The sequence below is a fragment of the Pongo abelii genome, chromosome 21, assembly GCF_028885655.2.
Source record: "Pongo abelii isolate AG06213 chromosome 21, NHGRI_mPonAbe1-v2.0_pri, whole genome shotgun sequence".
NCBI classification, from domain to species: domain Eukaryota; kingdom Metazoa; phylum Chordata; class Mammalia; order Primates; family Hominidae; genus Pongo; species Pongo abelii.
Window position 1 is genome coordinate 58,301,730 of NC_072006.2, and position 27,285 is coordinate 58,329,014.

The 27,285-nt window shown below is 40.9% G+C and overlaps 1 protein-coding gene and 1 long non-coding RNA gene across 11 annotated transcripts in view; one reads left to right on the top strand and one right to left on the bottom strand.

The window, feature by feature from the left end:
- Positions 1 to 27,285, top strand: part of LOC112130330 (uncharacterized) — a 36,648-nt gene that overhangs the window by 2,971 nt on the left and 6,392 nt on the right. Inside the window, exons 3-4 of one of the 3 annotated variants that reach the window (XR_008517027.2) lie at positions 17,324 to 18,450; positions 18,553 to 26,255. This is a non-coding gene — a long non-coding RNA (uncharacterized LOC112130330). Of the gene's footprint in view, positions 1 to 1,027; positions 4,169 to 17,323; positions 26,256 to 27,285 lie in introns of those variants that run through there. The other 2 variants (XR_002912592.3, XR_008517028.1) reach the window with 2 other exon arrangements.
- Positions 839 to 27,285, bottom strand: part of BCAS1 (brain enriched myelin associated protein 1) — a 114,178-nt gene continuing 87,731 nt past the window's right edge. For 3 of the 8 annotated variants that reach the window (XM_054541880.1, XM_009233723.3, XM_054541879.1), the window contains 4 exons: positions 23,720 to 23,887; positions 14,393 to 14,458; positions 10,323 to 10,586; positions 839 to 1,877 (listed from right to left, as the gene is read on the bottom strand). In XM_054541880.1, coding sequence (XP_054397855.1) covers positions 1,803 to 1,877; positions 10,323 to 10,586; positions 14,393 to 14,458; positions 23,720 to 23,887 — 573 coding nt within the window. In that variant the 3' untranslated portion in view covers positions 839 to 1,802. The remainder of the gene's footprint in view (positions 1,878 to 10,322; positions 10,587 to 14,392; positions 14,459 to 23,719; positions 23,888 to 27,285) is intronic. The other 5 variants (XM_054541881.1, XM_063720561.1, XM_063720560.1 and 2 more) reach the window with 2 other exon arrangements.

Consider the following 27,285-nt stretch of genomic DNA (forward strand, 5'->3'; position numbering starts at 1 on the left):
GAATTCACCTATGGGGGTTCAAAGGCTGGCTCCCTTGACTCAAGGTCAAACTATCTGAGTGGTGCAATTCATGCTCCAGTTGAAACCAACCCTTGCCCAACTCCTTGCTTGCCCTCTTCTTTTTCTCTTACTCCCTTTCCCTCAGAGCCCACTCCCAGTATATCCTATGCGTCCAAATCCCCATCTCAGGCTCTGCTCCAAGCAACCTGGCCTAAGACAGCACTGTTCTATACATGCATGTGTGTGTACATGCAAACATACGCATGCACACATTTGTGTGTGTGTGTGCCCATATACAAGGAAATCTGGGAAGATCTGGGAGAGAATGATCTTCCAAAGAAGATAATGGAGGAAGAGTATGGATTTTATAATGTAGAAGTTAGAGCCATCTCATTCAGACTGCTTTGAAAGTTGAAAATTAAAAGATACTTTAGAAGTAAATGTATTTTTTATTAAATCAGAAAAAGAAAGATACAGTTTACATGACTGTCAGTCAATCATATGCTACTTTGAATTACATTTTAATAGACTCAGGATCCTATTTACTCCTTTGTACAGGTATTAAAAACAACTCAGGTATTTGAGAAATCTTCTGTAAATTTTTATTAACTGAGGTTATGGGGAGGGTTTTATCAGAGCACATCCTGAGAACATTAGGAATGACAGACACACTTGAGATAAGTGTCAGACGGAACAGATGAAGCGAGCCCCTCAGCCATCTGAGAAACATTAATAATGTAAGATAGCAGAGACCAAATCTTTGTTAGGGATACAGAATACAGGATAAAAATGGGGACCTTGCCGCCCCCTTGTGTTGCAAAATAACCATGCAACTTCCTTTGTTTTTTTTTTTTTTTAAGTTGTACTCTTTGCCCTTGTCACTGAGCCTCAAAAGCAATTGTTTTCCCAAATCATTTTAAGCCCTCCCCAGTCAATCTTTTCCCTCTCATCAATAACTTACAAGGACCCTATTTGAAAAACAACGCTTATTCATTCCTTTTTCTATACCCCACCCATTCCATTCTAGGAAATTGGCAACCACCCCACACAGCCCGGGTTCTCCCTCCTTGAGATGTGAATTTAAACAAATGGATTTTCGTCTCCCCTCTTCAAGCTTAGAAGATGAGCATGCGTTTACTACAACGCTTAATTCCTTCTAGCAGCATTTCTCTTCTATAACTTACTTGCCACTGCCTTTTTTTTTTTTTTTATAGAATCTTGCTCTGTCACCCAGGGTGGAGTGCAATGGTGCAACTTCGGCTCACTGCAAACTCCACCTCCCAGGTACAAGCAGTTCTCGTGCCTTGGGCTCCTGAGTAGCTGGGACTACAGGTGTGTGCCACCATGCCTGGCTAATTTTTGTACTTTCAGTAGAGATGGGGTTTCACGATGTTGGCCGGGCTAGTCTTGAACTCCTGACCTCAGGTGATCTACCTGCCTTGGCCTCCCAAAGTGCTGGGGTTACAGGCGAGAGCCACCATGCCCAGCCACCATTGCCATTTTCATCACTTAACCCGAACACATTCCTCTATTCCCTCCCTTTCCTGCTTGGTGATCATCGACTCTTCTGACCCAACTAGGTGACCTGCTAAACCATCTTTACTGTTATTTGCCAGAAAAGACTGGACCAGAGACGTAAATAATACACCTCAATATACAACAGCTCGGGCTTAATTTCTAGGCAGAATTTCATTTGCTGGCCATCAGAAGAATATATACATGGAGCGTGTTTGGGGAGGAGATGGAGTAAGGAGAACACATCTTGGTGGCAGGAGAACCTGGTGGGAACCGTGCTGATTTGTTTACTTGGATTTGCCAACTGGTCCGATGGATACTGGGTCTGTTTGCACTTGAGCATCCAACATCCGCTTTGGTCCCTGGAGAAAAACAGAAAGACTTGGCAGCCTATTGAAGATCTGTAATGTCAACAGCAACAATGGCCATTTATGCAGCACTTACTCTGTGCTAGGTGTTGTGCTAAATTAATATATCTCATTCCTCAGTGCTGGGTAAGAGAATGGTCTCCAATCAGATGCCCGGGTTCAATACCCAGTTACATGACTTTCTAGCTTTGTGAAATCTTGGACAAATTACTTATCATCTCTTTGCGCTTTGGTTTCTTTATCTTTAAAATGGAAATGACAAACTTATCTCAGAGGGTTGTTCCCAAGATAAAGTGAGTTCATACTTATAATGCACTTAGTACCTGGGGGGTACTAATTCTACCTTACTTTAGCCCCCTCCCCAGTTACCATCTAGGTTCATCACCCTGTTTTCTTTTCTTTTTTTTTTTATTATACTTTAAGTTTTAGGGTACATTTGCACAACGTGCAGGTTTGTTACATATGTATACATGTGCCATGTTGGTGTGCTGCACCCATTAACTCGTCATTTAACATTAGGTATATCTCCTAATGCTATCCTTCCTCCCACCCCCCCATCCCAAACCCTATTTTATTTTCTCTCAGAACATACCACTCTTTGAAATGATCTTATTATCTAATTTATTTGTCTAACATCTGTCTTCTACACCAGATTGGAAGCTGCAAGGATTCTGTGTGTCTCAGCGCCTTGCAGGTTCCTAGCACATGGTACCTAGCCTTAACATTGACTGAATGTGGGTGAAGGAATGTTGTCAGGCAGATACTATTATTTTATTTTATTTTTTTGAGACAAAGTCTCACTCTGTTGCCTAGGCTGAAGTACAGTGGTGGGACTATGTTCACTGTAGTCTTGAAGTCCTGGGCTCTAATGATCCCCCCACGTCAGCCTCCCCAGTAGCTTGGACTACAGGTGCACACCACCAAACCCAGCTAATTTTTAAATTTTTTTGTAGAGACGGGGTCTCAATTTGTTGTCCAGGATGATCTTGAACTCCTGGGCTCATGTGATCCTCCTACCTTGGCCTCCCAAAGTGTTGGAGTTACAGGTGTAAGCCACTATGCCTAGCCTGAGTACTATTATTATTATTGTTACTTTACCGTTTCTGTCAAGTATAACTTATAAATAGTAAAGTTAACCTTTTCTGTATTTGGTTCTATGAGGTTAGACCAACACAAATAGCCAGCTAAAACCACCACCCAAATTGACATGTCACATTGTTCTGTCCCCTCCCAGATCCTTGTGCCTTCTGTGGTCAACCCCTCCCCACCGCAGACCCTGGCAAGCACCGATCTGTTTTCATCCCTAGAGTTCTGCCTTTGCCAGGATGTCATATCATGGGATCCTAGAGTATATACAGCCCTTCAGACTAGCTTCTTTCATGTAGCATAGTGGATTTGAGATTCATCCACCTTGCTGCATGGATCAATTGTGGGCCTCCTTTTATACTATAAGGCAGTATAGGGTAGTACAGTATAAGACTGTATATATTGTATACAGTATATATATATATATACACATAGAGTATAGTATAGAGTAGTATAATAACGTATTGTAGCATAGTATACATAGATAGTATAGTGTAGTATAAGGTAATATAGGATAGTACAATATAGGGTAGTGTATATTTTATAGTATATATAGTATATATATATAGTATAATCAAGTATGGTAACTATAGCACAGTATAGTTTAGTACACTGTATAGTATAGTAAATAAAGTATAGCAAGGCATAATGTATAATATAGTATGACATATACAGAACAGGATAGTATATAGTATAGGAAATGGAAGTATAATACACTATCACAAAGTATATATGGTGTAGTATATGTACATAGTGTCATGTAGTATAATGCAGTTGAATATACATAGTATCATATAATATGTAATATAGTACATAGAGTGTATTATAGCATAATAAATAGAGTGTAGTTTAGTATATGTGATGTATAAAGGGCACATATATAGTATATGTATATAGTACATAGACTGTATAGTGCCCTGTATAATCTAGCATCGTATAGTATATTGTATATACTACATAGTGTAGTGTAATTTCATGTAATTTATCATGGAATCAGATTGCTGGGCTTTGAACGCCAGACCTGTCACTTCCTAGCTGGGTGACTTTGGTCAAATTGCCTAACCCTCTACTCAAGCCTTAATTTTACCATTGATAAAATGGGAATTCACAGGGTAGTTTTGAAGATTAAATGTTAGTATATGCAATGTACTTTGAACAATCTTTGTCACACAGTAACTATGATAAAAGAGTTACGATTACTTTTAGTGGTGGTAGTTGAATTCACTAATTCATTCAACAACATATATTGAGGACCTACTGCAGACAACACATTGTGTTATTAATAGTTTTGGGGCATCAAGAGATGACCAGGACACCGTGAGATACCGAAAGCTTGGGCTCAGGAGTCAGCTGTGGGTTTGGGGATGCTCCATCCCTTTCTGGTTGCATGACCTCTGGCCGGTCCCTCGCCACTGAGAGCCTGCTGCCTCATCTGTGTGAGGTCTTAGACTGCCATCCCACCTGGTCCTCACTGCAGCCCACAAGGTTGACGCCACTGTCACTCTCAGGCTACAGAGGAGGCTGCTGAAGCCCAGCGAGCCCAAGCCACTTCAGTCAAGTTCCTGCCAGTAAGTGGGGTGCTGGCTTCTGTCCCTGATCTCTGAACTCTGAGCTGGGTAAATGCCATTCCCCATCCCCTCCATTTACTGTGCATTGTAATCGCTTGTTGCTGTGATTAGAGCACAAACTCCCCATGGCACAGTGGTGCCAGACTCATCTCTGCACCTTTACAACCCAGGGCAGGGGCTAACTAAATAATACTCACAAAATAGCCTTTCCTGACTAATTAAACCTCACAAGCATTGCTCTAAGGGCATTGTACACTACTGCATTTCATCTTCATGCTAACCCTGTGATATCAGCACCATTCACTTCATTGATCTGGTATCTGAAACTCAGCAAGGTGACAGGTCCAAGCTCATGCAGCCACTAGATGAGAGCTAGGTTCAAGTCCAGGAACAAGCTTCTTGCAAGTGTCTAGAGCCTGGTCTCAGGCTGGCCACGGGTGGCAGCCATCCATCCTGCCTCTGTTTGCCCAGCATGCCTTGCCGTGGGTCCTGGTTCACCCAGGCTCCACCCTGCCCAGTCAACTCACCTCTATTAAAGCTTACTTCCCCGAGGTTTCCATCCTTTAAGTTCCATGAGCTTGATCTTGGGGCTTGATAGGCTAAACAGCAAACTCAGATGGCCAGGTGGCTGCCACGGGCCTGAACTTTGCATATAGATGAACTTATACAAGCATTTTCTTCATTTATTAAAAAAAATTAGATGCTGGCATTTAAAAATTGGGTATTTTCTCTTAAAAATTCTCCACCTTTGTTATTTTCTCTTGAATAAATGGACAGGTCCTGCCACAATGGGTCTGCAGTCCCCCAAGGTAACATGTGGCTGGTGCTGAGGAGTGGCACCCCCTTTAGGTGGGCACCTGCCCTTTAGGTTGCCACAGATCACACCTGACTCACTGGCCTCATACACATACCCTTCTGGCCTCACTGGGACTCCACCTTGGAGGCCAGAGACATAAACGCAACCCTTTTTCTGCCTTCTATACCAGGACTACACGTCACAGTTCACAAGGCCAAACCAGACCCATTCTCTTACCTGTTCTCTCTCCAGCCCAGTGAGGTGGACAGTGATTATTATGCACCCCGTTTTACAGATGCAGAAACTGAGGCTCCAAGATTACCTAGGACTAGGTCATGCAGTAATGACCTGGCCACTTTGACTTAGAATCTGGCCCTCAGCTCACCTGTTGTCCCCGGCTGTCTCCTGTTCACTGCCCGCTCTTTCCAACCCTCGGTCTCAGGCTCCTTGCAGTGACTGTGCTGATTGTCACAAGCCTCGGTTCAGCCCACACCAGTGTGGACAGATGTCTTCCCCTTTTAAGCCTCCATTTGTTCATCTGCTAAACCTGCCTGCAGATTGCACTGCACACAATCTAGCACTTCAGGGGCTCATGAAAATGGGAAAGGGGAAGGCTGGGAAAGGGTCATCAAAGAAGTGGTGCTTAGGGGAAGGGAGAAACCCAGTCTTCCAATCAGAATAGTTTCACTTTTATCATATGTGTCTGTGTGTGCGTATATGCATATATCCGTACACACACACACACACACACACACACAGGTTTTGTGACATTTTCTTTTGTAAACAAAAAAGTCCCTTTGCTCAAAAAGAAAGGAAAATGTTTGCAAACAGTTGGACTTTGTGAATTCCAAGGGCTTCCTTCCAGTTCTTTTCAGATTTTTGAAAACCAAGTGGGTTGCTCTCAGAACTCAAGCAGCATGATGGAGAAGGAGGAAAAAAGGACTTGACTAACGAGGACGTCACTGTGAGACAAAGATCATGCAGGGATTGGCCTGCGGTGTGTCTCATTTCCTGTGGGTGACAGGCACCACGATAGTTCTGTGGGTGGTGACAGGCTCGGCTGCCAGCATTCCCCTCCCAGGAAGGCGGTCAGGCAACCCTGGGGAATGTGTCCAGCTTGAAAGTCTTTGAGGCTTGGTCTTTGGAAAGTGGCAGGGAAGCCCCCCTCTGTCCTCCATCATTGCTGGAGGCCTTGTGACACTGGGACGATGCAGGACTTGGGGTCTAGGGGATCTGAGCTGAATGCTGCCTCTGTCTGTTACAACCTGTGGAATGTTCAGCAAAAGACACAGCTTCTTGGAGGCCTGGCTTATGTGTCTGGGAGGTGTGGCAGAAGCAGTCCCACCCTGAAGGGATGCTACCATCCTAAAGAGATGAGGTCTGTAAAGGAGTGTGGTCCCAGAGGAGGGACTCCGTGTCTAGAACTGTAATTAGTGTCTCAAACCTGTCCACTTCTTGTCACTTCTTCAGGAATCACCAGGCCAATCTCCATCAGCTCTCCCAAGAAACATGACCTGTATTAACTAGCTCCTAATGACCTTCAACAGCCATTCTCCACCACAGCAGCAAAATAAAATCTTTGAATGTTATCAACAGGGGCTAAGACTTCTTACTTAATATCTGTGAGTAGCTTCCCTGCTCAGATAGGATTATGTCCGCATTCCTTGCACAGCCTGCACAGCCTGCATGAGCAGGTCCCCGCCCACGGCTCCAATCTTACTTCCATCATTCTCCCCCCACCCTACCTCTCCACCCTCAGCAACCACGGCCTTGTTTCTCTTCCTGAAATGTACTAAGCTCACTAAGCTCATTCCCACCCCCGCGCCTTTGCCAGGGCTGTCCCCTCCTCCTGGAAGAAAGAGCCTTGCTCTCTTCCTGTCTGGCACCTTTAATCTTTCCTGTCTCATCTCAGACATATCTCCTCAGAGACAATTTTGGGATCCACCGATTAGAAGTAGCACACCCCGTCCCCCAGACACACTCAGGCAAAAGTAGCACACACCACCCCCGTCCATACTCAGGCAAACTCTATTGCGGGACCTTGTTTATTTCCCTCAGTGATCTCCCAGACCTACAATTTTGTTGGCAAATTTTGTCTTTAATTTTGTAATTTTAACGTTGTAGTTTTAATAATTTTAACTTTGTTTTTTAACTTATCTATTAATACTTTTTAGCTCCATGCTTCTCCTTAGAATATGAACCCCTGATGTCAGGGACCCTGTCCTCTTTGTTTGCTGAATATACCTCCAGTGCCTAGTTCAAGGCTTGGCACATGTTTCTGCAAAGGATCAGATGGCAAAAATTTTAAGCCTTATGAGCCATGCAGTCTAGTCAACTAGTCAACCCAACTAGTCAACCCTAGTCATGCAACTAGTCAACCCTCATGTTTTTGTGTGAAAGCAGCTACAGACAACATGTAAATGAATGAACATGGCAATGTTCCAATAAAACTTGATTTATAGAAACAAGGGTTGCATTTTTAATACCCCTGGTCTAGCTCACTGCCAGGATTCTAAATATTCTACAAATATTTGTTAAATGAATGACCAGATGATTAGAAATCATCTGAACTTTTCCATACCATCTTTCTTTTTCAGCCTTCGTACCTATTGTAGAGGCTGGCTTCTATTAAAATAATTAGAAGCCACAATGTAAATCATTCCCTGGGTGGTGTTCATTTTAAATGAATGAATAAATCATGGGTTAAAAAAGTGTAAACTAAGGCCAGGCACGGTGGCTCATGCCTGTAATCCCAGCACTTTGGGAGGCTGAGGCGGGTGGATCACTCGAGCTCGGGAGTTCGAGACCAGCCTGACCAACATGGAGAAACCCGTCTCTACTAAAAATACAAAATTAGCCAGGCGTGGTGGTGCATGCCTGTAATCCCAGCTACTCGGGAGACTGAAGCAAGAGAATCGCTTGAACCCGGGAGGCAGAGGTTGCGGTGAGCCGAGATTGCACCATTGCACTCCAGCCTGGGCAACAAGAGTGAAACTCCATCTCAAAAAAAAAAAAAAAAAAAAAAGTAAACTAAAAGAAATCCAAATACTTTCCCCAACATCTTCTTTTCTGGTCCTTTAGCAACTTGCTACTCAAAGTCTGATCCCTGGATTAGCAGCTTTTGTAGCATCAATCAGGAGCTTTGTGGCATCCCAAGTCAGACCCCAAAACTACTCAATCAGAATGTATGTTAATACATCCCTGGGTGATTCGTGTGCACAGTACATTTTGAGAAGACTTGTGTTGGCAAATCCAATAGAGCCTCACCCACTTGGGTGAAGTCTTTCTCTCAGGGCTACAAACTGGCATTCTTGCTTTACGTCAACTTCTGCCTTCCTCACATCAGCGAAACCACTGCAAAGACTACATGATTAGTTTGAAGACTGCACTACACCCAGAAAGAAGAAGCTAATAAGGAACTATTACATCTTGTGGAATAGGAGAGAGAAGCTATGAGTGTGAATGTGCTTTAGATGGAATGCTTAATAATATTTTTGGAAGAAAAATGAAAGAAGGAAGAAGGGAAAAAAGGAAGGAAGGAAGGGAAGAAATTTCAGTGGTTTCCATATGTAAATCAAATGATTAGTGGATACCCAGTTTCAGTGTCTCCATTCTCAAAGTGGGTATTTTTTAAACATGCAAGTAGAAATTGTTAAGTGTGGTTAAAGTTGAGTACAATGTTTTATCGAAGGGTAACAATTTCAAGTAATGTATTCCAACTTTATATATCATATTTTGGTATCTATTATTTTAATCTCATCCATTCATTCCTTTGTCTATCAAGCACCTGCTGTTTATGCAGTCCTATTTCAAGTGCTTGAGATACAGCCTTGAACCTGAAAGGTGGTGCCCTGCCCTCACGGAGCTGGGAGTCCAGTGGTGAAGAGGGGCTTCCATTTTGTAGAGGAGAGTAAAATAAGCAAATCTAAAACACCTCCCCACCAGTCTGCCTAAAATTGCAAGCAGTAAAAAAATTTCCTCTGCATCTAGCAGCCGTTGATTCTATAGTCCATGGAGTAACACAATTGTGCATTTATACCCCTGTTAAATTAAATAAGCAGGAGGCCTTTAGCCTGAGGCAGTCTCCTTACTCCGAGTGTCTATGTAACAAACTGCAACCACACTTAGTAAGTAAACAAACCAAAACCTACCTTATGAGTTTACTTTTTTTTTGGTAACAAATAGCCATGTTGCAGCCAATCACAAATAGCTGAGCTTCAGCCAATCACAGGCAACCAATTGATCAGACCATTCCCAAATAAGGCAGACACCTCATCACATCGTGACCAAATAAGGCAAACACCTCATTGTACCCAATCAGATAAATTTTCTACTTTGCTTCCATGTTTGGCCTATAAATCTTACTGCTCATGCCACTGGGCAGTGCTCTCTGAACCTCTTTGGGTTTTGAGTGCTGCCCAATTCATGAACTGTTCTTTGCTCACAACATAAAGTGTGTTTAAATTTGGTTTGTCTAATTTTTTTAACACTTCAAATTGGTATAATATAATGTAAATAAAATCAGCCAATAATGCATTAATTGTCCATTCATTCATTCATTCAACAAATATTACCCAGAGCATCTGCTACGCACAAGACACTGAACAAAACCGATGATGATGTTGATGGTGATGATGATGATAACTTCTACATGCTGATTGCTCCCTAGGTCTCAGGCACTGTGCTAGGTGACTAGATGCAGTATCTCACCTGTTTCATGAACTCTATGAGTTAGCCATCATTATTTATGAACAGATAAAAAAGCTGGTTCAGAGAGGCAATAACTTGCTCAAGGTCTCAGCTTGTAAAATGGAGAAGGATTGAACCTGCTGGAAGTCACATAGCAGTTCAAAAACTCTGAGTGATAGACCCGGGATCCCTGTGTGAAGAGCCACATGTAGAATTTGAAAAACTGACTGGGGCAGACGGTGTTGGGGAAGGAGAGAGCCCAGAAAGAAAAGGCAAAAAAAAAAAAAAAAATCCACCTACCAGGCCTTTAAAGAAGCCCCCAAGGGACTGCTGCCGCTTCTCAGGTCTCTTTTGGAGCTTGTCCCCATTCTGCAGTGAGTTCATGTCCACTGTGGCCTGCTCTGTGCACTGGGCTGGTTCTTTGGCTTCCTGCTTGTTGCTCTTCTGCTTGTTCATCTCGGCTGCTGACTTCTTGTCCTTCGAGGAGCCCTCTTTACCCTTCTGGGGTGCTCCTGTTGGTTCAGGCTCTGGTGGTGTGATAGTCTTTTCTGTGGAGTCTGTTGTCTACAGCAATTTCAAACAAAATACATTTTTAGTGGCTGCACGACAACTCTCAATAGCAAGGGAATAAATATGTTAAAACAGAGTTGTTCAAATGTTGGGTGGTATCTACATTTTCATGAATCCTAGGTGAAATGAAAATAAAAAAAGGTAAAATGTGCACTTATGAAGTCATGGTGGGGACATTTATTTAGTTATCCAATAATTCATTAATACATTTTATGCTATCCCAGAAAGCACTCTTTATCCCTTATTCTGGAACCAGAACTTGGCTTTTCCTTGGGGAAACACCCTTCTTCCTCATCTACTCCATGTGGTCCAGGCAAACCATTTCCACCTCCAGACAAGAGCATGTGACTTAGGCCTGACTAATCAGAGCATTGTATATGATTGGCCTGCTGTGATTGGCTTAGCATAGCCAAATGCAGATAACACTGGAGCTAATCTCAGAGCTTTGCTGAAATGAGAGAGAGGCTGGTTCCCTTTCTGTTAGATCTGAAGCTGTGAAAATGTAAGACTGGAGCTTCCAGAACCACCAATATTTCTAGGGAAAATCTTCCCGAAAAGGAAGCCAACACAGAGAAAATCACAGCTGAGAAATGGAGAGAGAGAGGGAGAGGGAGAGAGAGAGAGGGAGAGGGAGAGGGAGAGAGAGAGAGGGAGAGGGAGAGAGAGAGAGAGAGAGAGAGAGAGAGACCAGGCATTGATGGTATCATGCGTGCCTTCTAGATCTAGCTGTTCCTGGAGCTCTTTTATGCTTAAGCCAGCTTTGAAGGGGCTGCTCCCACTTGCAACCACATGTGAGTGTTTTCCTGGGGATGCCCATTCTTTTCTTCATAATTACGTCTACCCTAATTTTTGGTGTGAAATTGTCCTTTTGCTTCATGAAATGGTGGTAAAAGAGATGATTGTTTTATTAGTTTTGAATGTATATCGTTTTTTGTCAAACTGAAAGGTTTACAATCCCACATGGTTCCAATAATTTGATGAGATGAGGCTGTAAAATCCAAAAATCTAGTAAATGCAGGCTGGGGTAAGAATAACCATGGGGATATCTTATTTCTCCAGCTGCAAAAGCAACAAAGGTCCAAAAAAATATTTCTCCAGTATAAGAAAAGCACCAGTTTAAGCAAGGCTGGCTTTGATGTTGGGGAGAAAATTTAGAGCAGGGGAGACTGAATGTTACATGCCCTGTCCAAAGGGCAACAGTTGCTCTGATCCAGCCAAGAGATACCACGTAGGCTTGCAGCCCCAGTGTGGTCAGAGCTTCTGTTTTTTCAAGACAACCTTGAAATTAAATTATAAAAAATGCAAAATGTCAACTTTTAAATACTGACTTCAAAATTTTAAAGCCCTGATTATGGCAACTGGCAAACACACTTGACCCACTGGATACATGTGTATAACCATGATTCATGAAGTTATGTACTGTACCCAGGTAAAAAGTTCTATAACAAGGTAGCAGCTTTGATGGAAAAGGCATCAACTGTAGGAGAACTTTCCTTTCACACCAGTGAATCAGGCACACCCCTTAGAAGTAAGCGGGAAGACAAACAGCAGAGACTCCCCGGTCCAGAAGGCCTCCACCGGTGCTCTTCAGAGGGCAGAAGTCCTTGGAGAAAGAAGCAACAGGCATCCAGTGTACCTTGAGAAGCTCTTCTGTAATACATGTCTTGAATACTTCTGGCAGAGCCCAACTGTCAGAGTTGCAGCAAATGCTAAGATATGGATGTCCAAGTACAATAGATATCCCAGAGCAGATACTTTCCTTAGAATGAAACAGAAACTCTCACCACAACGCTCTTCAGAAAGGCCAGAAACCAGAGATCCCAGTTCAAATGCCCTGTTAACTGTTTTTGTTGTGTAGAAGATTTTAAGATGCAGTGAGTGGCTAAGAGCTCAGTGTCTGGAGTCAGAAGGACCTGGTTTGTTTCTAATTCCACCATAACCTTGCTGTGTGACCAAGGATAAACTGACCTCTTAGTTTCCTCATCTCTATGGGAGCAATAAAAGAAATGACACCTTATGGTGCTGTGAGAATTAAATTAGCTAAAAATGGAAAGGACACACCAGTGTTCTCAAGTCTGAATCCAAGGCTCCGGAAAACAAAATTCCCAATTGGATTCTGAAAACACTCTTGGGTAGGTATAAATAGAATGATGTTTCTAGCTTATTTGGATTTTTATGGATGTCATTCCAATTTTAGAATCACCAAGATTATTGGCATAATTCCTTCACTGTAAAATTCCAGGCAAAATATACCATCATATTTAAGCTTTTCTTAAAAGCTTAAATGTGATGAGTATAGTAAAAAGCAATGTATTTCCTGTTTAAAAATGTAGGATAAACCAATTATTATGGAAATAAAAATACTGAAACCTTTTTACAGTCATTGCTGTCCATTTGTGAGTGTGATATGGGCAACATCATAAGATGGAAATTCCCTATCAGCAGCATAATAGTAATAGTAACAAATAGACACTGTTAACAATAGAATTGTGCCCCCACCCCAATGCATATGTTGAATCCTTAATTCCCAGTGTGATTATATTTGGAATAGGAAGTAATTAAGGTTAAACAAAGGCATAGGGTGGGGCCCTGCCCCAATACGATTAGTGTCCTTATAAGAAGAGACATTGGCAAGCTTATTCTCTTTCTCTCTCTGCCATATAAGGACACACAAGAAAGAAGGTGGCCATTTACAAGCCAGGAAGAGAGTCCTCACCAGGAACCAAACCCTGCTGATTTGGTTACTACTTAATCCTATCTTTTCCAGCCACAAGAACTGCAAGAAAATAAATTTCTGCTTTTAAAGCAACCACCTATGGCATTTTGTTATGGCAGCCCATGCTGACTAATACAGTAGCTAACATGTATTGAGCCCTGTATACCAGAAATGTTCTAAGTGTTTTACATGTATTGATTCATCTAAGTATGACAACCCTATGAGGAAGTACTTTTCATAGCTCCTTTATATAGATGAGGAAGCTGAGGCACTGACAGATTTGGCAATTTGCCTAAGTCACACAGCAAAAAAAAAAAAAAAAAAAAAGTGGCTGAGCCAGGATTTGAACCAGACAGTTTGAGTCTACCACTCATTCTTGTAGCCACTTCTCTATATTGTCAAAACTACTAGAAGAATATTTGATGCCATTTTTTGTGGAGGTGTATTTTTAAATTAAAAAAAGAGTGCAGCTGCATGATCCTATTTAAAAAAAGGAACACATGTAGTTACAAACATGTCATAGCTATGTTTCTTTAGAATAAAGAAAATAATGAAAGCAAACTGCGTGACCCCCCCACTCCATGTCTTTATTCTGTTCAAGACATAGATTCTAGTACTTGCCAAACACCATCCAAGGTGATTAGAGAAATAAAAGAAGGAGACTTCTTGCTCCACAGACATTCCAGACAGACGTGAGAAGGAGCAGGGGAGATAAATGAATTATTACAATTTGCGATGATGCTATGAAATAAAAGAACAAGATGTAGTTATGAGAGGCAGATATGGAAGGTCTTTTTGAGGAGGTGACATTTATGGCAAAAAGTGAAGGGTGAGAAGAGATTTTTAATGCAGAAAAGAGGGAAGAGCATGTGTGAAAATTTTTTGATAGGATAAAGCTGAGGAACTCTAGCTTGTTCATGCTTGTGTCTGCAGACCCCAACATAGTTCTTGGTATACAGTAGGTGCTTAATCCTGAGATATTAAATGAGTTGGCTGTGGCTGAGAATTTTATTGAAAAGTATACTGTGAAGAAGTGAGAATACATCACTAATCCCACCACCAAACTGAGTTTGAGGTCACTTACTTGGCAGCTGGAGTCTTTCCCATTTATTTCTTCTGAGTGGGTGATCCCTCCATCCCCTTTCACTGACTAAAATAACAAACAGACAATGGCCTTCAGCCACCACAAGTACAGTGACATGGAGAATGCAAGAAAGTTCTGAAATGGATGATCTCAGTCATTTATCATTGAGGTTTGGGGTCAAGACAAATGGAAGACCAACTGGAAACATGTTACTCATTGGATATAGAGATTTCCATGCAATTTCTAACCAGATCTAATTAAATTCAAGTGTTGGCCTCCAAAAATAACAACTAAAGTTCTAAATCCTGGAATTAGGCAATTCTGAGATAAATGATGATGGTTCCAATTAATGTTGGAAGCAGGAGATAGTTGAACATATTAAATGAAGACTGAAAGAACAATTGACCCATGAGTAGCCTCCCACTGGGAATATTTAGGCTGTGGGTGTTTTATTGTTTTTTTTTTTCTCTCCTTGATAGAGATATGAGTTTTGTTTAATATTTCATTTTCCACCCTTTAGCACCCCCTATAGCCAGCAACACCAGTGACAGGGATAAAAGGGGTTGGCCTTGACTCCTTAAACTCCACACTCTAAGCTAATGGTTCTAGAAGTATGATTCCAGGACCAGCAGCTTCAGCATCACCTGGGAACTTGCTAGAAAGGCAAATTCTGGAGACCCACGCTGGATCTAATGAATCAGAAGCTTTCAGAGGCAGAGGCTCAACGATCTGCATTTTAATAAGCTCTCCAGGTGGTGCTGAGGATTATTTGAGTTTGAGTACCACTGCTCTCAGCAAGTTGGCCATATACAGGTTCAGACTCATGCTGGGGTCCGTGGTTTTAACGGTGCATTTAGTAATGTCCTATGCTTAGTGCTTGATACCTAAGAAACCTGGTGATAAAATGCTCGGTTCTTATCAACAACATTGACTCAGGTCTAATTCCCACATATTTGATCACTGCTTAATGTCTCCTCTTCCCAGCTAAGGGAGGAGCATAGAGAGCAGGGTTTCAGCCATGTGGGGCAAAGAGGAAGACTCCAGATTCCACTGTTATTTATGGCCGTGGCTGTTCTCTTAGCAGACGGTAAGAATCCACAACACATGCACTAAGAACAGCCAGAGACATTGAAGGCACTCAAATACTTTTTGACTGATTAATATTATGTATCTTTGTTGTCTGAGCTATGGTGTTCACATTAGAGATAATACAAATTATTATTTATGAAGGATAATTTTTAGTGGAGTGCTTACTAAGTGCTGGGAATTGTGCTAAATGAGATAATAACTTGCATTATTTCATTTATTCATTCTGTCAGAACCTTAAGATAGAGGAATTACTTTATTTTTCAGACAAGGAAATGGAAGCTCAAAGATACTAGCATCACCATGAAACTAGCAGGTTTGAGTGCCAGTGTTGGACAGTAGGCAATGACTCCATATTCCAGACTCTAAACCACCTCCCCATACTGCCCCTAGAAGACAGGAGGCACCACTCAATCAATAAATGTTTATTGAGCATTCACTGTATGAAGTTGCTAAATGTTAGATTAAACAAAATGATAAAAGCTTGGATAAGATGGAGGATGACCAAACTCAAATGTGGATGTTTATGGGATGTCCCCTCATCAGGAGTCAACAGTGCTCTTCTTTATTTTTGATATTATTATTGTTTTTAAGAGACAGGGTCCCACTCTGTCACTCAGGCTGGAGTACAGTGGCACAATCATCATTAACAGCAGCACAATCATCATTAACAGCAGCCTCAACCTCCATGGTCAAGCAATCCTCCTGCCTCAGCCTCCAGATAGATAGGACTACAGGTGTACACCACCATGTCCAGCTATTTTTTTTTTTTTTTTTTGAGAGAGAGCCTCACTCTCTTGCCCAAGCTGGAGTGCGGTGGCATGATCTTGGCTCACTGCAGCCTCCGCCTGCCGGGTTCAAGAAATTCTCCTGCTTCAGCCTCCCGAGTAGTTGGGACTACAGGCGCCTGCCAACACGCCCTGCTAATTTTTGTATTTTTAGTAGAGACAGGGTTTCACCATGTTGGCCAGGCTGTTCTCAAACTCCTGACCTCAAATGATCCACCTGCCTCGGCCTCCCAGAGTGTTAGGATTACAGGCGTGAGCCACTGTGCTTGGCCCGGCTATTTTTTAAAAAAATTTTTGCAGAGACGGAGTCTCACTATGTTGCCCAGGTTGGTCTCGAGCTCCTGGGCTCAAGTGATCCTCCAGCCTTGGCCTCCCAAAGCACTGGGATTACAGAAGGGTTGTGCTGTTTTTAATATACTGCTTAGTGTGAAAGTGGTGGTGTCTGGAAGTTCTGTGTACTGAGGAACATCATTGTTGCAGGTTTGACTAAGATTGACAAACAAAGATCAGACTGTCCTCTCCATAAAATTTAGATCTATCTACATGGAAAGTGGGTTTTTCCTTCCTCCGTGTCTTGTGCATTGTTCTACAAAGGCTAGTCTTGCTTGAGAAGGTTTAGAAAAAGAAATGAACTCTTGGCTGTTTCTTCCCTCCTCATAACCAGCTCCGTCAGCCTTCCCATCACACCCAAAGCTTTGGACACGTAAGGATTTCATTCAGCCTCCAAATTCAGGCTGTGTCGTAAGAGACCTTCCTACTCAAGCGCATTCCCAAGTGACCTTTAGACTGTGGCTTTGGATCACATCTGTCAACCTTTGGGGAATGTTGAGCAGCAAAAAACAAACAAATGCACAAAATGGCTTTTTAGGCAAAAACCGATTGGACATGAAGAGTCATGCATGACCACTCCACCACCTTCTAGAGAATAAATTTCTCTCACTTGCCCCCTAGGAGACAGGAATTCTAAACTTCCCGTTACTTGTTTCAATTTGGCAGTCATTAGGGACTCTGCCAATTTAAGGTTTCAATTTGCTTTCTTTCCCCCCATTTCTTTCAGAGCCCTTGGAGAAGAATCGGGATTGAATCAGAAGGCTGTGTTGACAGCAGCTGATCTCAGCTGACATCATGAAACACAAAAACAGACCTCCAGGCTGTCAGGGAGATAATTGCAACGAAGTTCAACTTCTAAAAAAAAAAAAAAAAAGACAGAGAGAGAGTATCTCAAACTTTTCAGTGATTTTTCTCTATTGCTTATTTTGAGGCATGTAAAGCTGTATGTATGCAAAGGTGACTGAAGTTTGGGTTTACACTTAGAATCTTATTAAGTCCATCTGAAGTCACTTCTGTAGCAGCAGTTATTATTAATAACAACTGTTTCCTTCCTTCCTTCCTTCCTCCCGTCCTCTCTCTCTCCCTCACTTCCCTCCTTTTCTTCTACCCTTCTTTCTTTTTTCTTTGCAGAGACAAATCAGAATAATTCACGTTGAACTCTGTATTCAGAGGAAACATAAACATAGAAGCTTATTTTTTCCAGCTGTCAAAAATAGCAAAGTTACTGTTTAAAGAGACTAAAATTCTTCCAGAGACTATTTAATACTTTGAAGAACAGTTTAAAGACTATGAAGTAATTTCAGAGATTTTCCAGTGTGATATTGAGCAACTTTCTTCATGGAGTTCATTTTTATTCGTGAGAGTCAAAGGTGAAGCATCTCAGGGCATTCAGCCTGCAGTGTTGAGATGGAATCTACTTGTGGCATCCACGCCTTGTATATTAATGAAATCATTTTTTATTTCTTTCATCGTGTCATGCATTCCTATAGCTTGATACTCTGAGGAATGTTTGAACCATCTCCAATGTATATCACTTTAGCTGTTCAAAAATCTAGCAAAAATGTTGGGCAGTCAGTTCACATTTCTTTGAAGGGAATGTTAATGTATTTTGATGGCAATATAATTCAAACACAATTGACATTTAAAAGAAAAAGAATTGGGCTGAAAATGTAATATATGGTGACTCTATCTGCAATACTGTTTATCAGACCAGTCTCGTGAAAACAAATCCAAGGAATGGGATCTACTGGAAATTTCTAGGATCAACAAAGGTAATGGATCTGAGCTTAGTATTTTACCAAGATGCTCACTTGAAATGGAATTGGACTAGTCAGGCAAGATTCCCCAGCCAAGGTAAATTTTGTTTTAGTGACAAATATATTTAGGAAACCTATGTGCAAGCTTTAAGTAAGCCATATATTAATTTTCTTCTCCTTTGCCTTATTGTCATTTTAGGTAAGTGCAACAGCTCAATGCATCAAAATGGTATTTCCATAGAACACACTACTAAAGCAATCACAAAAATGGAGCATGTGATTGTTCTACCTTCATATCCTTTCTGAGAATACCTGCTGCAGAAGCACAGGAAGCAGCAATTACACATGAGTCAAAGGGTGAGCTTTAGAATAACAAAATGACAACGGTAGCTCTCGTTGTTACTGCCAATAACTGAAAAGTGCTGAATGACTACAGAGACCCTCTTAGGGTAGAAAGGAATGCAAGTCATTGGTAGGGACAGGAATTGACCAAATTATTGCTTCCTTCAGAAATCTTTCCTTAAAGAGCAAATCAGTATTAACGTTTTAATGCTCAGGGAAGAATTTCAGATCGAAGACTTGCGGTTTTCTGTTTTGTAACTACCTTCACAGACCACCCTCTTTCCACCTCCAATAGTACATTTCAACAGGTTTTGTTAGACTTACTAGATTGAATGTAATTAATTTAAAAAACCCTCTGATTTCATGGCTGCCTCCTCATTTGGACTTTTAATTTACCCATTATTAAAGCTCACAGTATTTCTCTAAGCCTGAGAACATTATTCCAACAAAGATTTTCTCACAAATCTAATGGTCCAAAGAAAGATATGAGGAGGAGTAAATGAAATAAGGTAGGTGAAAATAGTTTGGAGGAGGAAAGCATTTTCAAGTGTAAGGTGTTATTAATATTGACGAAGTATAAAACTGTATCTAGATCTACCACCTTTCTGGTTTCATTTGCCTACCTGCTTTGTGGACACATGCATGCAGTATTCCACCCACTCACTTTATAAAAATACACCAGCACTTCAAATATTCAATTTCTTGACATACAGCTGAATTAATATGTATAAGAATCTTTTCCTATTTAGGGCATGACAGATGTCTTAGATATTCCTCACAATTATTTAAAATCCTGCAGGAGCCCACAGGATTTCTGTGAAGTGCTACATCTCTATGTGTTGAATGCACTGTTAGGACTTGTATGATTCTGTTTTCCTTTCCCTAAAATATAGTTATTTTAAAAATGATACTTTTTCTATTTTTATTTATTTATTTAAGACGGAGTCTCACTCTGTCGCCCAGGCTGGAGTGCAGTGGCGCGATCTCAGCTCACTGCGAGCTCTGCCTCCCGGATTCACGCCATTCTCCTGCCTCACGCCATTCTCCTGCCTCAGCCTCCCGAGTAGCTGGGACTACAGGCACCCGCCACCATGCCCGGCTAGTTTTTTGTATTTTTAGTAGAGACGGGGTTTCACCGTGTTAGCCAGGATGGTCTCAATCTCCTGACCTCGTAATCCACCTGCCTCGGCCTCCCAAAGTGCTGGGATTACAGGCGTGAGCCACCGCGCCTGGCCTCTATTTTTATTTTTATGAGCAGTAAATTTCTAGAAAGAAAAAGATCTCTAGCTGGGTGCAGTGGCTGATGCCTATCATTCCAGCACTTTGGGAGTCCGAGGCGGGTGGATCACCTGAGGTCAGGAGTTTGAGACCAGCCTGGCCAATATGGTGAAACCCTGTCTCTTCTAAAAACACAAAATTAGCCAGGTGTGTTGGCATACGCTTGTAACCTCAGCTACTCGGGAGGCTGAGACAGGAGGCTCACTTGAACTCGGGAGGCAGAGGTTGCAGCGAGCAGAGATTATGCCATTGCACTCCAGCCTGGGTGACAAAGCGAGACTGTCTCAAAAAGAAAAAAAAAAAAAGGAGGGAAATGCAAAGGATAGAAAGCAGAAAATCAACGATTTGGTGAATGGTGAAACTGAATACAAAGCATAGGTTTTGCAGTTGAGTTTTCTCTTCCATTAAATCAATTATTTAAACAAATTGATATTTTGCTAACAATATCCAAAATTTGTTTGAAACGTTTATTTATTTGGCTCAACATCCCCAACCACTCAAAAAACCCTTAGTGATGGGCCAGATGTTGTCTCTATTTTCAAGCTGTTAGGGCAGGTTTTTTCTTTCCTGCATAAATCCTAAGACTTTGAATCAGTTTGGAAGCCATGCACATGTTACCAAAAAGTATTTCCTAAAAATGATTGCTAGAGCCAACTTCCAGAAATCTACCCAATGGGGACATTAACACACGTGCATAGAAGTAAGTATATAAGGATCTTCATACAGGCTTGCAAAGCAATTGAAATAACATGGGTGAGACACTTGGTGCGTGCTCACTGAATATGAGGATAGAGTTAAAAATAAATGTCTGTTTTATTCTCCACGGGGAGAAACTGCACCTGTTTATGCTCACTGTTGTATCCCTTGTACCTGGAATATAGTGAACACTCAATAATTATTTGTTGAATAAGTGAATGAATGAAATGCAAAAAGTTGAAAACATACCACATGTCCATCCATTGAGCAATGGTTAATCTGAGTATCATAAATCCAGACAATATGATTCAAATAAGTTGTTCTAAAGAATGAGGCAGTTCTCTATCAGGGGTTGCAAACTCAAATACCCACAGGGAAAGGGCCGGTAACATAAATGAGTGAGCTACACTGGGTGTGACAATAGGGAGTGGTAGGGATTTTAGTAAGCTGGAAAACTCATCATTTGTTTATTTGAATTAATCACAATATAAATATAGTGTTGTAATGAAAGCAAAACAGAAAAAAAGACAATAATTAGAATACCTGGAATTTTAAAGTAAATTCCAACAATCAGTATTTAAATTTTGCAAAGATAATGTTCATGTTCCCAGGCCTTTTCGTGGGCAACTGGTAATAAGAACAATGGACATCATGGAACCCAATTCTAAGAATCCACTGGGGATTGCTGGGGAAAAGTGTGTCCTCACCTATCTTCATCCCTATCCTATAGCGAATTGATTCCAAAGGAGGCTTTTCTTTTCAATTTGTTTCCCTCAGAATTCAGACTTACCCATTTTCTACCGCCAAAAAATCTTCCCAAACAGCATCTAACAGATAGCTCTGGGGGATAAATTTAAGTAATATGAGACTATGAGAACTCATTAGAATTTAAGAATTTGTTTTAGATGGATACTGTGAGTGGTTTAGAGGTTTTATTTCATTTTGTTTTGTTTTTCATGCTTTCTTTGGAGTTTCCTGTATTTTTCCCTGTTTTAAATGAAGGAGCTTCGTGTTGGTTATTTGGAAGAGACCATCATTCTATTTGCTATTTTTTTTTCTGTATCTCTCAATTCCATCCAGAAATGGAAAAGCTGATCACTCTCAATATTATGATGAGCTATTTGGGGATCCCATTTGTAAGTTAGATGAGTTGCCAGAAACAGGCCAAATGTTCTTTTCTTTTCTGGCATCATGTAAAAATTGGTTTTAAAAAAAATCTCAAGTCTTAATCTCCATTTTCACTGCCAAATTACAGATCAAATGGCCAATGAGATAGATGGGGTTTTGGCCATATGGGCCGCCCACAACTGATTCTACACTTTTTACTCCATGAGAATATAACAGGAAAAGAAAATGGTTCCTGTCAACAATTTCTAACATAATTATTTCTAATATGCCTCAGTTCCCATTGGCAAGGGTTTTGTTTTGTTTTGTTTTGTTTTGTGGGCTAGATAGAATTCCTTAACAGGTTGAGCCTGTGAAATTAGAGAGTTGCTTTCTCAAAGTATTAAACTCCAAATACTCCTGAAAATAAAGTCACACTATAATGAAATTCTTGTTTTTCATTAAAAGAGAATTAAACTAATGACCTTTTACATGCATTTTTGTTTTTTGTTCTCCAGCTGATTTAGGTTTGTTGCATTATGTTATTTAAGCTCCTGGCTGTTTAGTCATTTAATGTGCATTGCTTTTTATAAACAGTAAATATATCTATCACATTCTTTCTAGTCTACACAAATTAAAAGCATGGCTAATTCATCAACTAAGTTATATATTTCACTATTGGAATATTATGTTGTCATTTCCTTATTTAATTTATCTATAAGCTAGTTTTGTCCAAATTTGTGTCACTCACATGTCACCTTCAGAATTTTTGCCACATCTTTATATAACTTGGACTATTTGATACATAATCCTTAAAATGCCTGATATTCTTTATGTAAACAAATGTAATTCAAAGAAAACCTCATATCATTACCATAATAAGAAAAGCAGTGTCATTGACCACCAAGACAAGGAAACTTTAAAAATAAATAATAGTAAGCAATAATAGTAACTTCCAGTTAGATGCTGTTGTATGCCAAAATTTGGACGCAACCACAATTAAAAGGCCGAAAAAAAATAGATGTTGGCGTGGATGTGGTGAAAACGGAACACTTTTACACTGTAGGTGGGAATGTGAACTAGTACAACCACTATAGAAAACAGTGTGGAGATTCCTTAAAAAACTAAAAGTAGATCCACTATTCAATCCAGCAGTCCCACTACTGGGTATCTACCCAAAGGAAAATAAGTCATTATCTGAAAAAGACACGTGCACACACAGGTTTATAGCAGCACAATTCACAATTGCAAAGATATGGAACCAGCCTAAGTGCCCATCAACCAATGAGTGGATAAAGAAAATGTGGCTTATGTACACCATGGAATACTACTCAGCCAGAAAAAGGAATGAAATAGTGTCTTTTGCAGCAACTTGGATGGAGCTGGAGGCCATTATTCTAAGTGAAGTAACTCAGGAATGGAAAGCCAAATACCATATGTTCTCACTCATAAGTAGGGGCTAAGCTATGAGGATGCAAAGACATAAAAAATGATATAATGGACTTTGGGGACTCAGGGGAGAAGGTTGGGAGAAGGGTGAGGGATAAAAGACTGCATATTGGCTATAGTACAAACTGCTCGGGTGACAGGTGCACTAAAGTCTCAGAAATCACACTAAAGAACTAATCCATGTAACCCCAAACCACTTGTATGCGCACAACTATTAAAATAAAAAAAATTTGGACCCAAGGGCAGCTCTTTTTTTGTTAAAAAGTGTTAGCAGGCATTAAAGAAGGGTTAAAGAATATTAGCAATAAACTGAGACTTTCTGTATGATTGAATCAGAAGGAAAAAAGGAAATTTTCTCACTATGCAATTCATATTCCATTCATATTCCATACATACCAGCTACAATTATGTCTCCTACTACCTGTGGCATGAGCCCATTGTTCCCAGAAGCCGCTCTAGGTATCTTAGGTTTCCTATACTGGAAGTAAGGGGCTTACCATTTGTCTGAGAAACGCCATCAGAGAGGTTCTTGGTTTGCTTTCTTCTCTTTTGAGTTTCGCTTCTGTGGGTTCAGGTGCAGCATCTCCTTCGTTGAGGTCCACTGTTTGTAAGGCTGATTCTACTTCCTTCGACTTTATAATCTCTACTGGTGATTCACACACCACCTGGATTATTTTGCCAGGTAATAAGAAAATGAAAAACAAAACATTCCCCCAAAACATGTTTTACAAAGTGGGGTCCTTGTTGTCCCCCTGTCCACATAGTAGCTACAGTTTTGAATCTATGACCATTTCTACACAGGCACATCTTGGAGAAGTAATGCTTATGTTGTACAACGCACCAATTTCCAAGCTTAACTGCCACATTGATATGGAAGTGGCAAAATCCCTTCCCCAAGGAGAAGAACAGATAAGAGGTCCTTTTTGGGGACTGTCATTCGGAGCATGCTCAATACCCAGTGTAATCTAGTAAGCCCACCTGTTTAATGTGCCACCTAGGTGAATTACATTTGGCCTATGTAGAAACCAGGAATAATCATTTTCTTAAGAGTCCAACGTTAGAGACGGTAACCATGACAGCTTCCAGTTCTCTTTCCAGTTCCCCTGCAACTGTAAAGAAACTGTCCTCTTTGTAGAAAGGAGAGTGTAAAAACCGCTGAATTTAATCCACTTCCTCATTAAGTGATATCTAATTTTTCCCCAGAACAGTCATTTGCCGTTTCACTTAATTGAAGTTTATGCTTTCAGAAGAAAAATGAACTTGGCAAGAAACTGATGGCTAAGTTGTTCGCGGCCCTGGCCATGGTACCTAGTGAGCTCGATTTCCTCTGCCTCTGAGTGTCTGTGGCGGTTTGGATGGAAGGGCCCATCTACCACACTCTGCTCTCACCTTGTGTTCTTTTGCAGTGCCTCACTCCATTTGTTCAGGGCCCCAGTCACATCTGGGACAGTTTCTGCATTTGTGTTGCTCCCTGCAACAGGACAGAGCGAATTGGCCAGGAGGGGCTTTTATAATTTCCTTTGTTTCCTCAGGCAGGGGCTGGCAAAACACTACCAAATCCAGCTCAGTGACTGTTTCTGTGTGGCTCCTGGGCTAAGGATGGTCTTTACCTTTTAATTTTATTTATTTATTTAAGAAATGAGGTCGCGCTACGTTGCCCATGCTGGCTTTCAACTCCTGGGCTCGAGTGATCCTCCCAACTTGGCCTCCCACGTAGCTGAGACTATCAGCACACGCGACCATGCCTGATGAATTTTACGCATTTAAAGCATTGGAAGAAACATTTTAAAAGATAAAATGTATGGGATGGAGACCACAAACGGCCTATGAAGCCTGAAATATTTACTATCTGGCCCTTTAAACTGCATGGCTTTCATCTGCTGCCTCCCTGGAAAGTACCATAGAGTCAAAGGCATCTTCCCACTTGTCTTTGCTGGGCCAGACCCCTAGCTTCTCGGAGGCTTGTTCTTGGTGTTGGGGGTAGGGGAAGGGGACTTAGTTATTTCCAAAAATATGGTCTGCTGAGAAACTATTTTCTTTCCCATCATACAGAACATACCATTGGTTTGCAAAATGACCCGATTTTTCCAAATCGAGAAGAACCCTTAATCTCTGTATTGTCATTTGATTCAGGGAGTTGTCCATCAATAAATCAGCATGCAGAACACCCCAACATTTGGCAACTAAATCACATTTCTTAAGCTAAATTAAATTTCTTAAGCTATTGACACAATTTCTAGTATTTTCTTTTTTGTAAACAAAAATGGAAGTTGGGGGGTTATAAACTCAAAAGTCCTCAGGAGGCAAGGCAGAGAATATCAGCATGGATTGACCAGACATAAGACAAAAAGGAGTGATAGGGATGATGACAAAGTAAAGTCAAGCTGTCCCATCTAAAGATGTTAAATGATTAAAAATGCTGGATTGGCCAAACAAAACCTATTTGTGAGGCAGGGTCTGCTACTGGGCTGCTGGCTTTGGACCCCAATCTATCTTTAGGAAACGAGGTGGAGACTGGAGCCATATCAGATACTGAGAATGGCAATAGAGCGTGGACATGTATTTCCACATTTTGAACTGATTTAATTCAATTGCATTTCTGAAAAATAAGTGTGAGCCACAAGAGCCCTTCAGGTGAGCCCTTCAGTTAGGCAGTCTAACTCGTGGTCATAGAGGACAAGCTCCAGAACAACTTGCTGGGCTCTAAATCACATCTGTACCCCTTACGGGTGTGCTAATCTAAGCTCAGTGCTCAACATCTCTGTGCTTTCGTCTTCTCTGTTCTCGGTGGGGATTGTATACACATCAGAAAGTTGTCTGCATATTAAATCAGGCGATACATGTCAAGTTCTTAGCACCATGCACTCAATTAATGCTAGTGGTTGTTATTTGTGTTAATGTTAGAGCTATTTAGTCCACGAGCATGAATTATCTGGATTAGGCACCATGCACGTATCCATTATTTAGAGATGATTATATTAATAGCTACTTCTTACTATGCCTGGTGTTGTACCAGGTGTTTAATATTTTTTTTTTATAAAAAGCATCAAGATAGTTTGACAGCTTAGGAAATATAACACTATCCCTATTCTACAGATAAAGAGTGAATAATTGAATGATTTGGCCAGAGTCTTACCACAGATAAATAGGCATTACAATGAGGAGGGCATTTTCTGCAGCAACTCAGTGTACCTAATAGTGGCTTAACCAATAAAAACATGGAACAAGAAGTTCTGGGGTTTGTTCAGTGGCTCCACAATATCTAAGAACTTTGGCTCTTTCTGTTTTTGGCTCCACTATTCTTGGCATGCTAGATTTTCATCATTTTATTGTTACCTCATGGTTATAAAATAGCTGCCACAATTCCAGATATCACATCCTCAATCCAATGTTCTGAGAAGGAAGGAAGGCCACAGCCAAAGACTTGCACCAAATAAACATCTGTATTTTGATCCCCTACCTCAGGGTACCTAAATTTCATGGGTCAGAGCTAGGCCACTTACCCCCAGGCTACTTACTAGTGAAGAAAATGAGATTACTAACTTAGACTAATCATGATCAAATACTTTGGGGGTATGAAGTTGGCAACTTTGCCTAAAACTAAGGGTAGAAGAGTGGAGAAATAGAAAATAGCTCTTAAGTAGATAAGGAATAGAGTTTGCGTTCAGAAGTATTCTGTCTTTGAGGCAGTGAGTTCTTTCTTTGTGTGCAAAGACCTGGAGGAAAAATTACTCATAAATAAAATGATCAGATTGTATGGCAATAACTCTATAAATCAATTCTATTTGGATGCCATTGGTTCCCTTGCTGAGCCTTTCCAAATGTTGAGAGGTATCAACCCATAAATCCTAGGCCACAAGTCCATTCTCCAGAACACAACTATTGCAGTAGGTAAAAAAAATAGTAGTTCTGGAGACTTCCACTACCTTTGAAGTCAGGCCAAGAAGTTGGCTTTTAGTAGCCAAGGAAAATCCACTGACATCCAGTGTGGAAATCCAGAACAATCTTGGCTAAGTAAGGATCTGATTTGCATATACAGACATAAGAATTCAATTTTTATTTG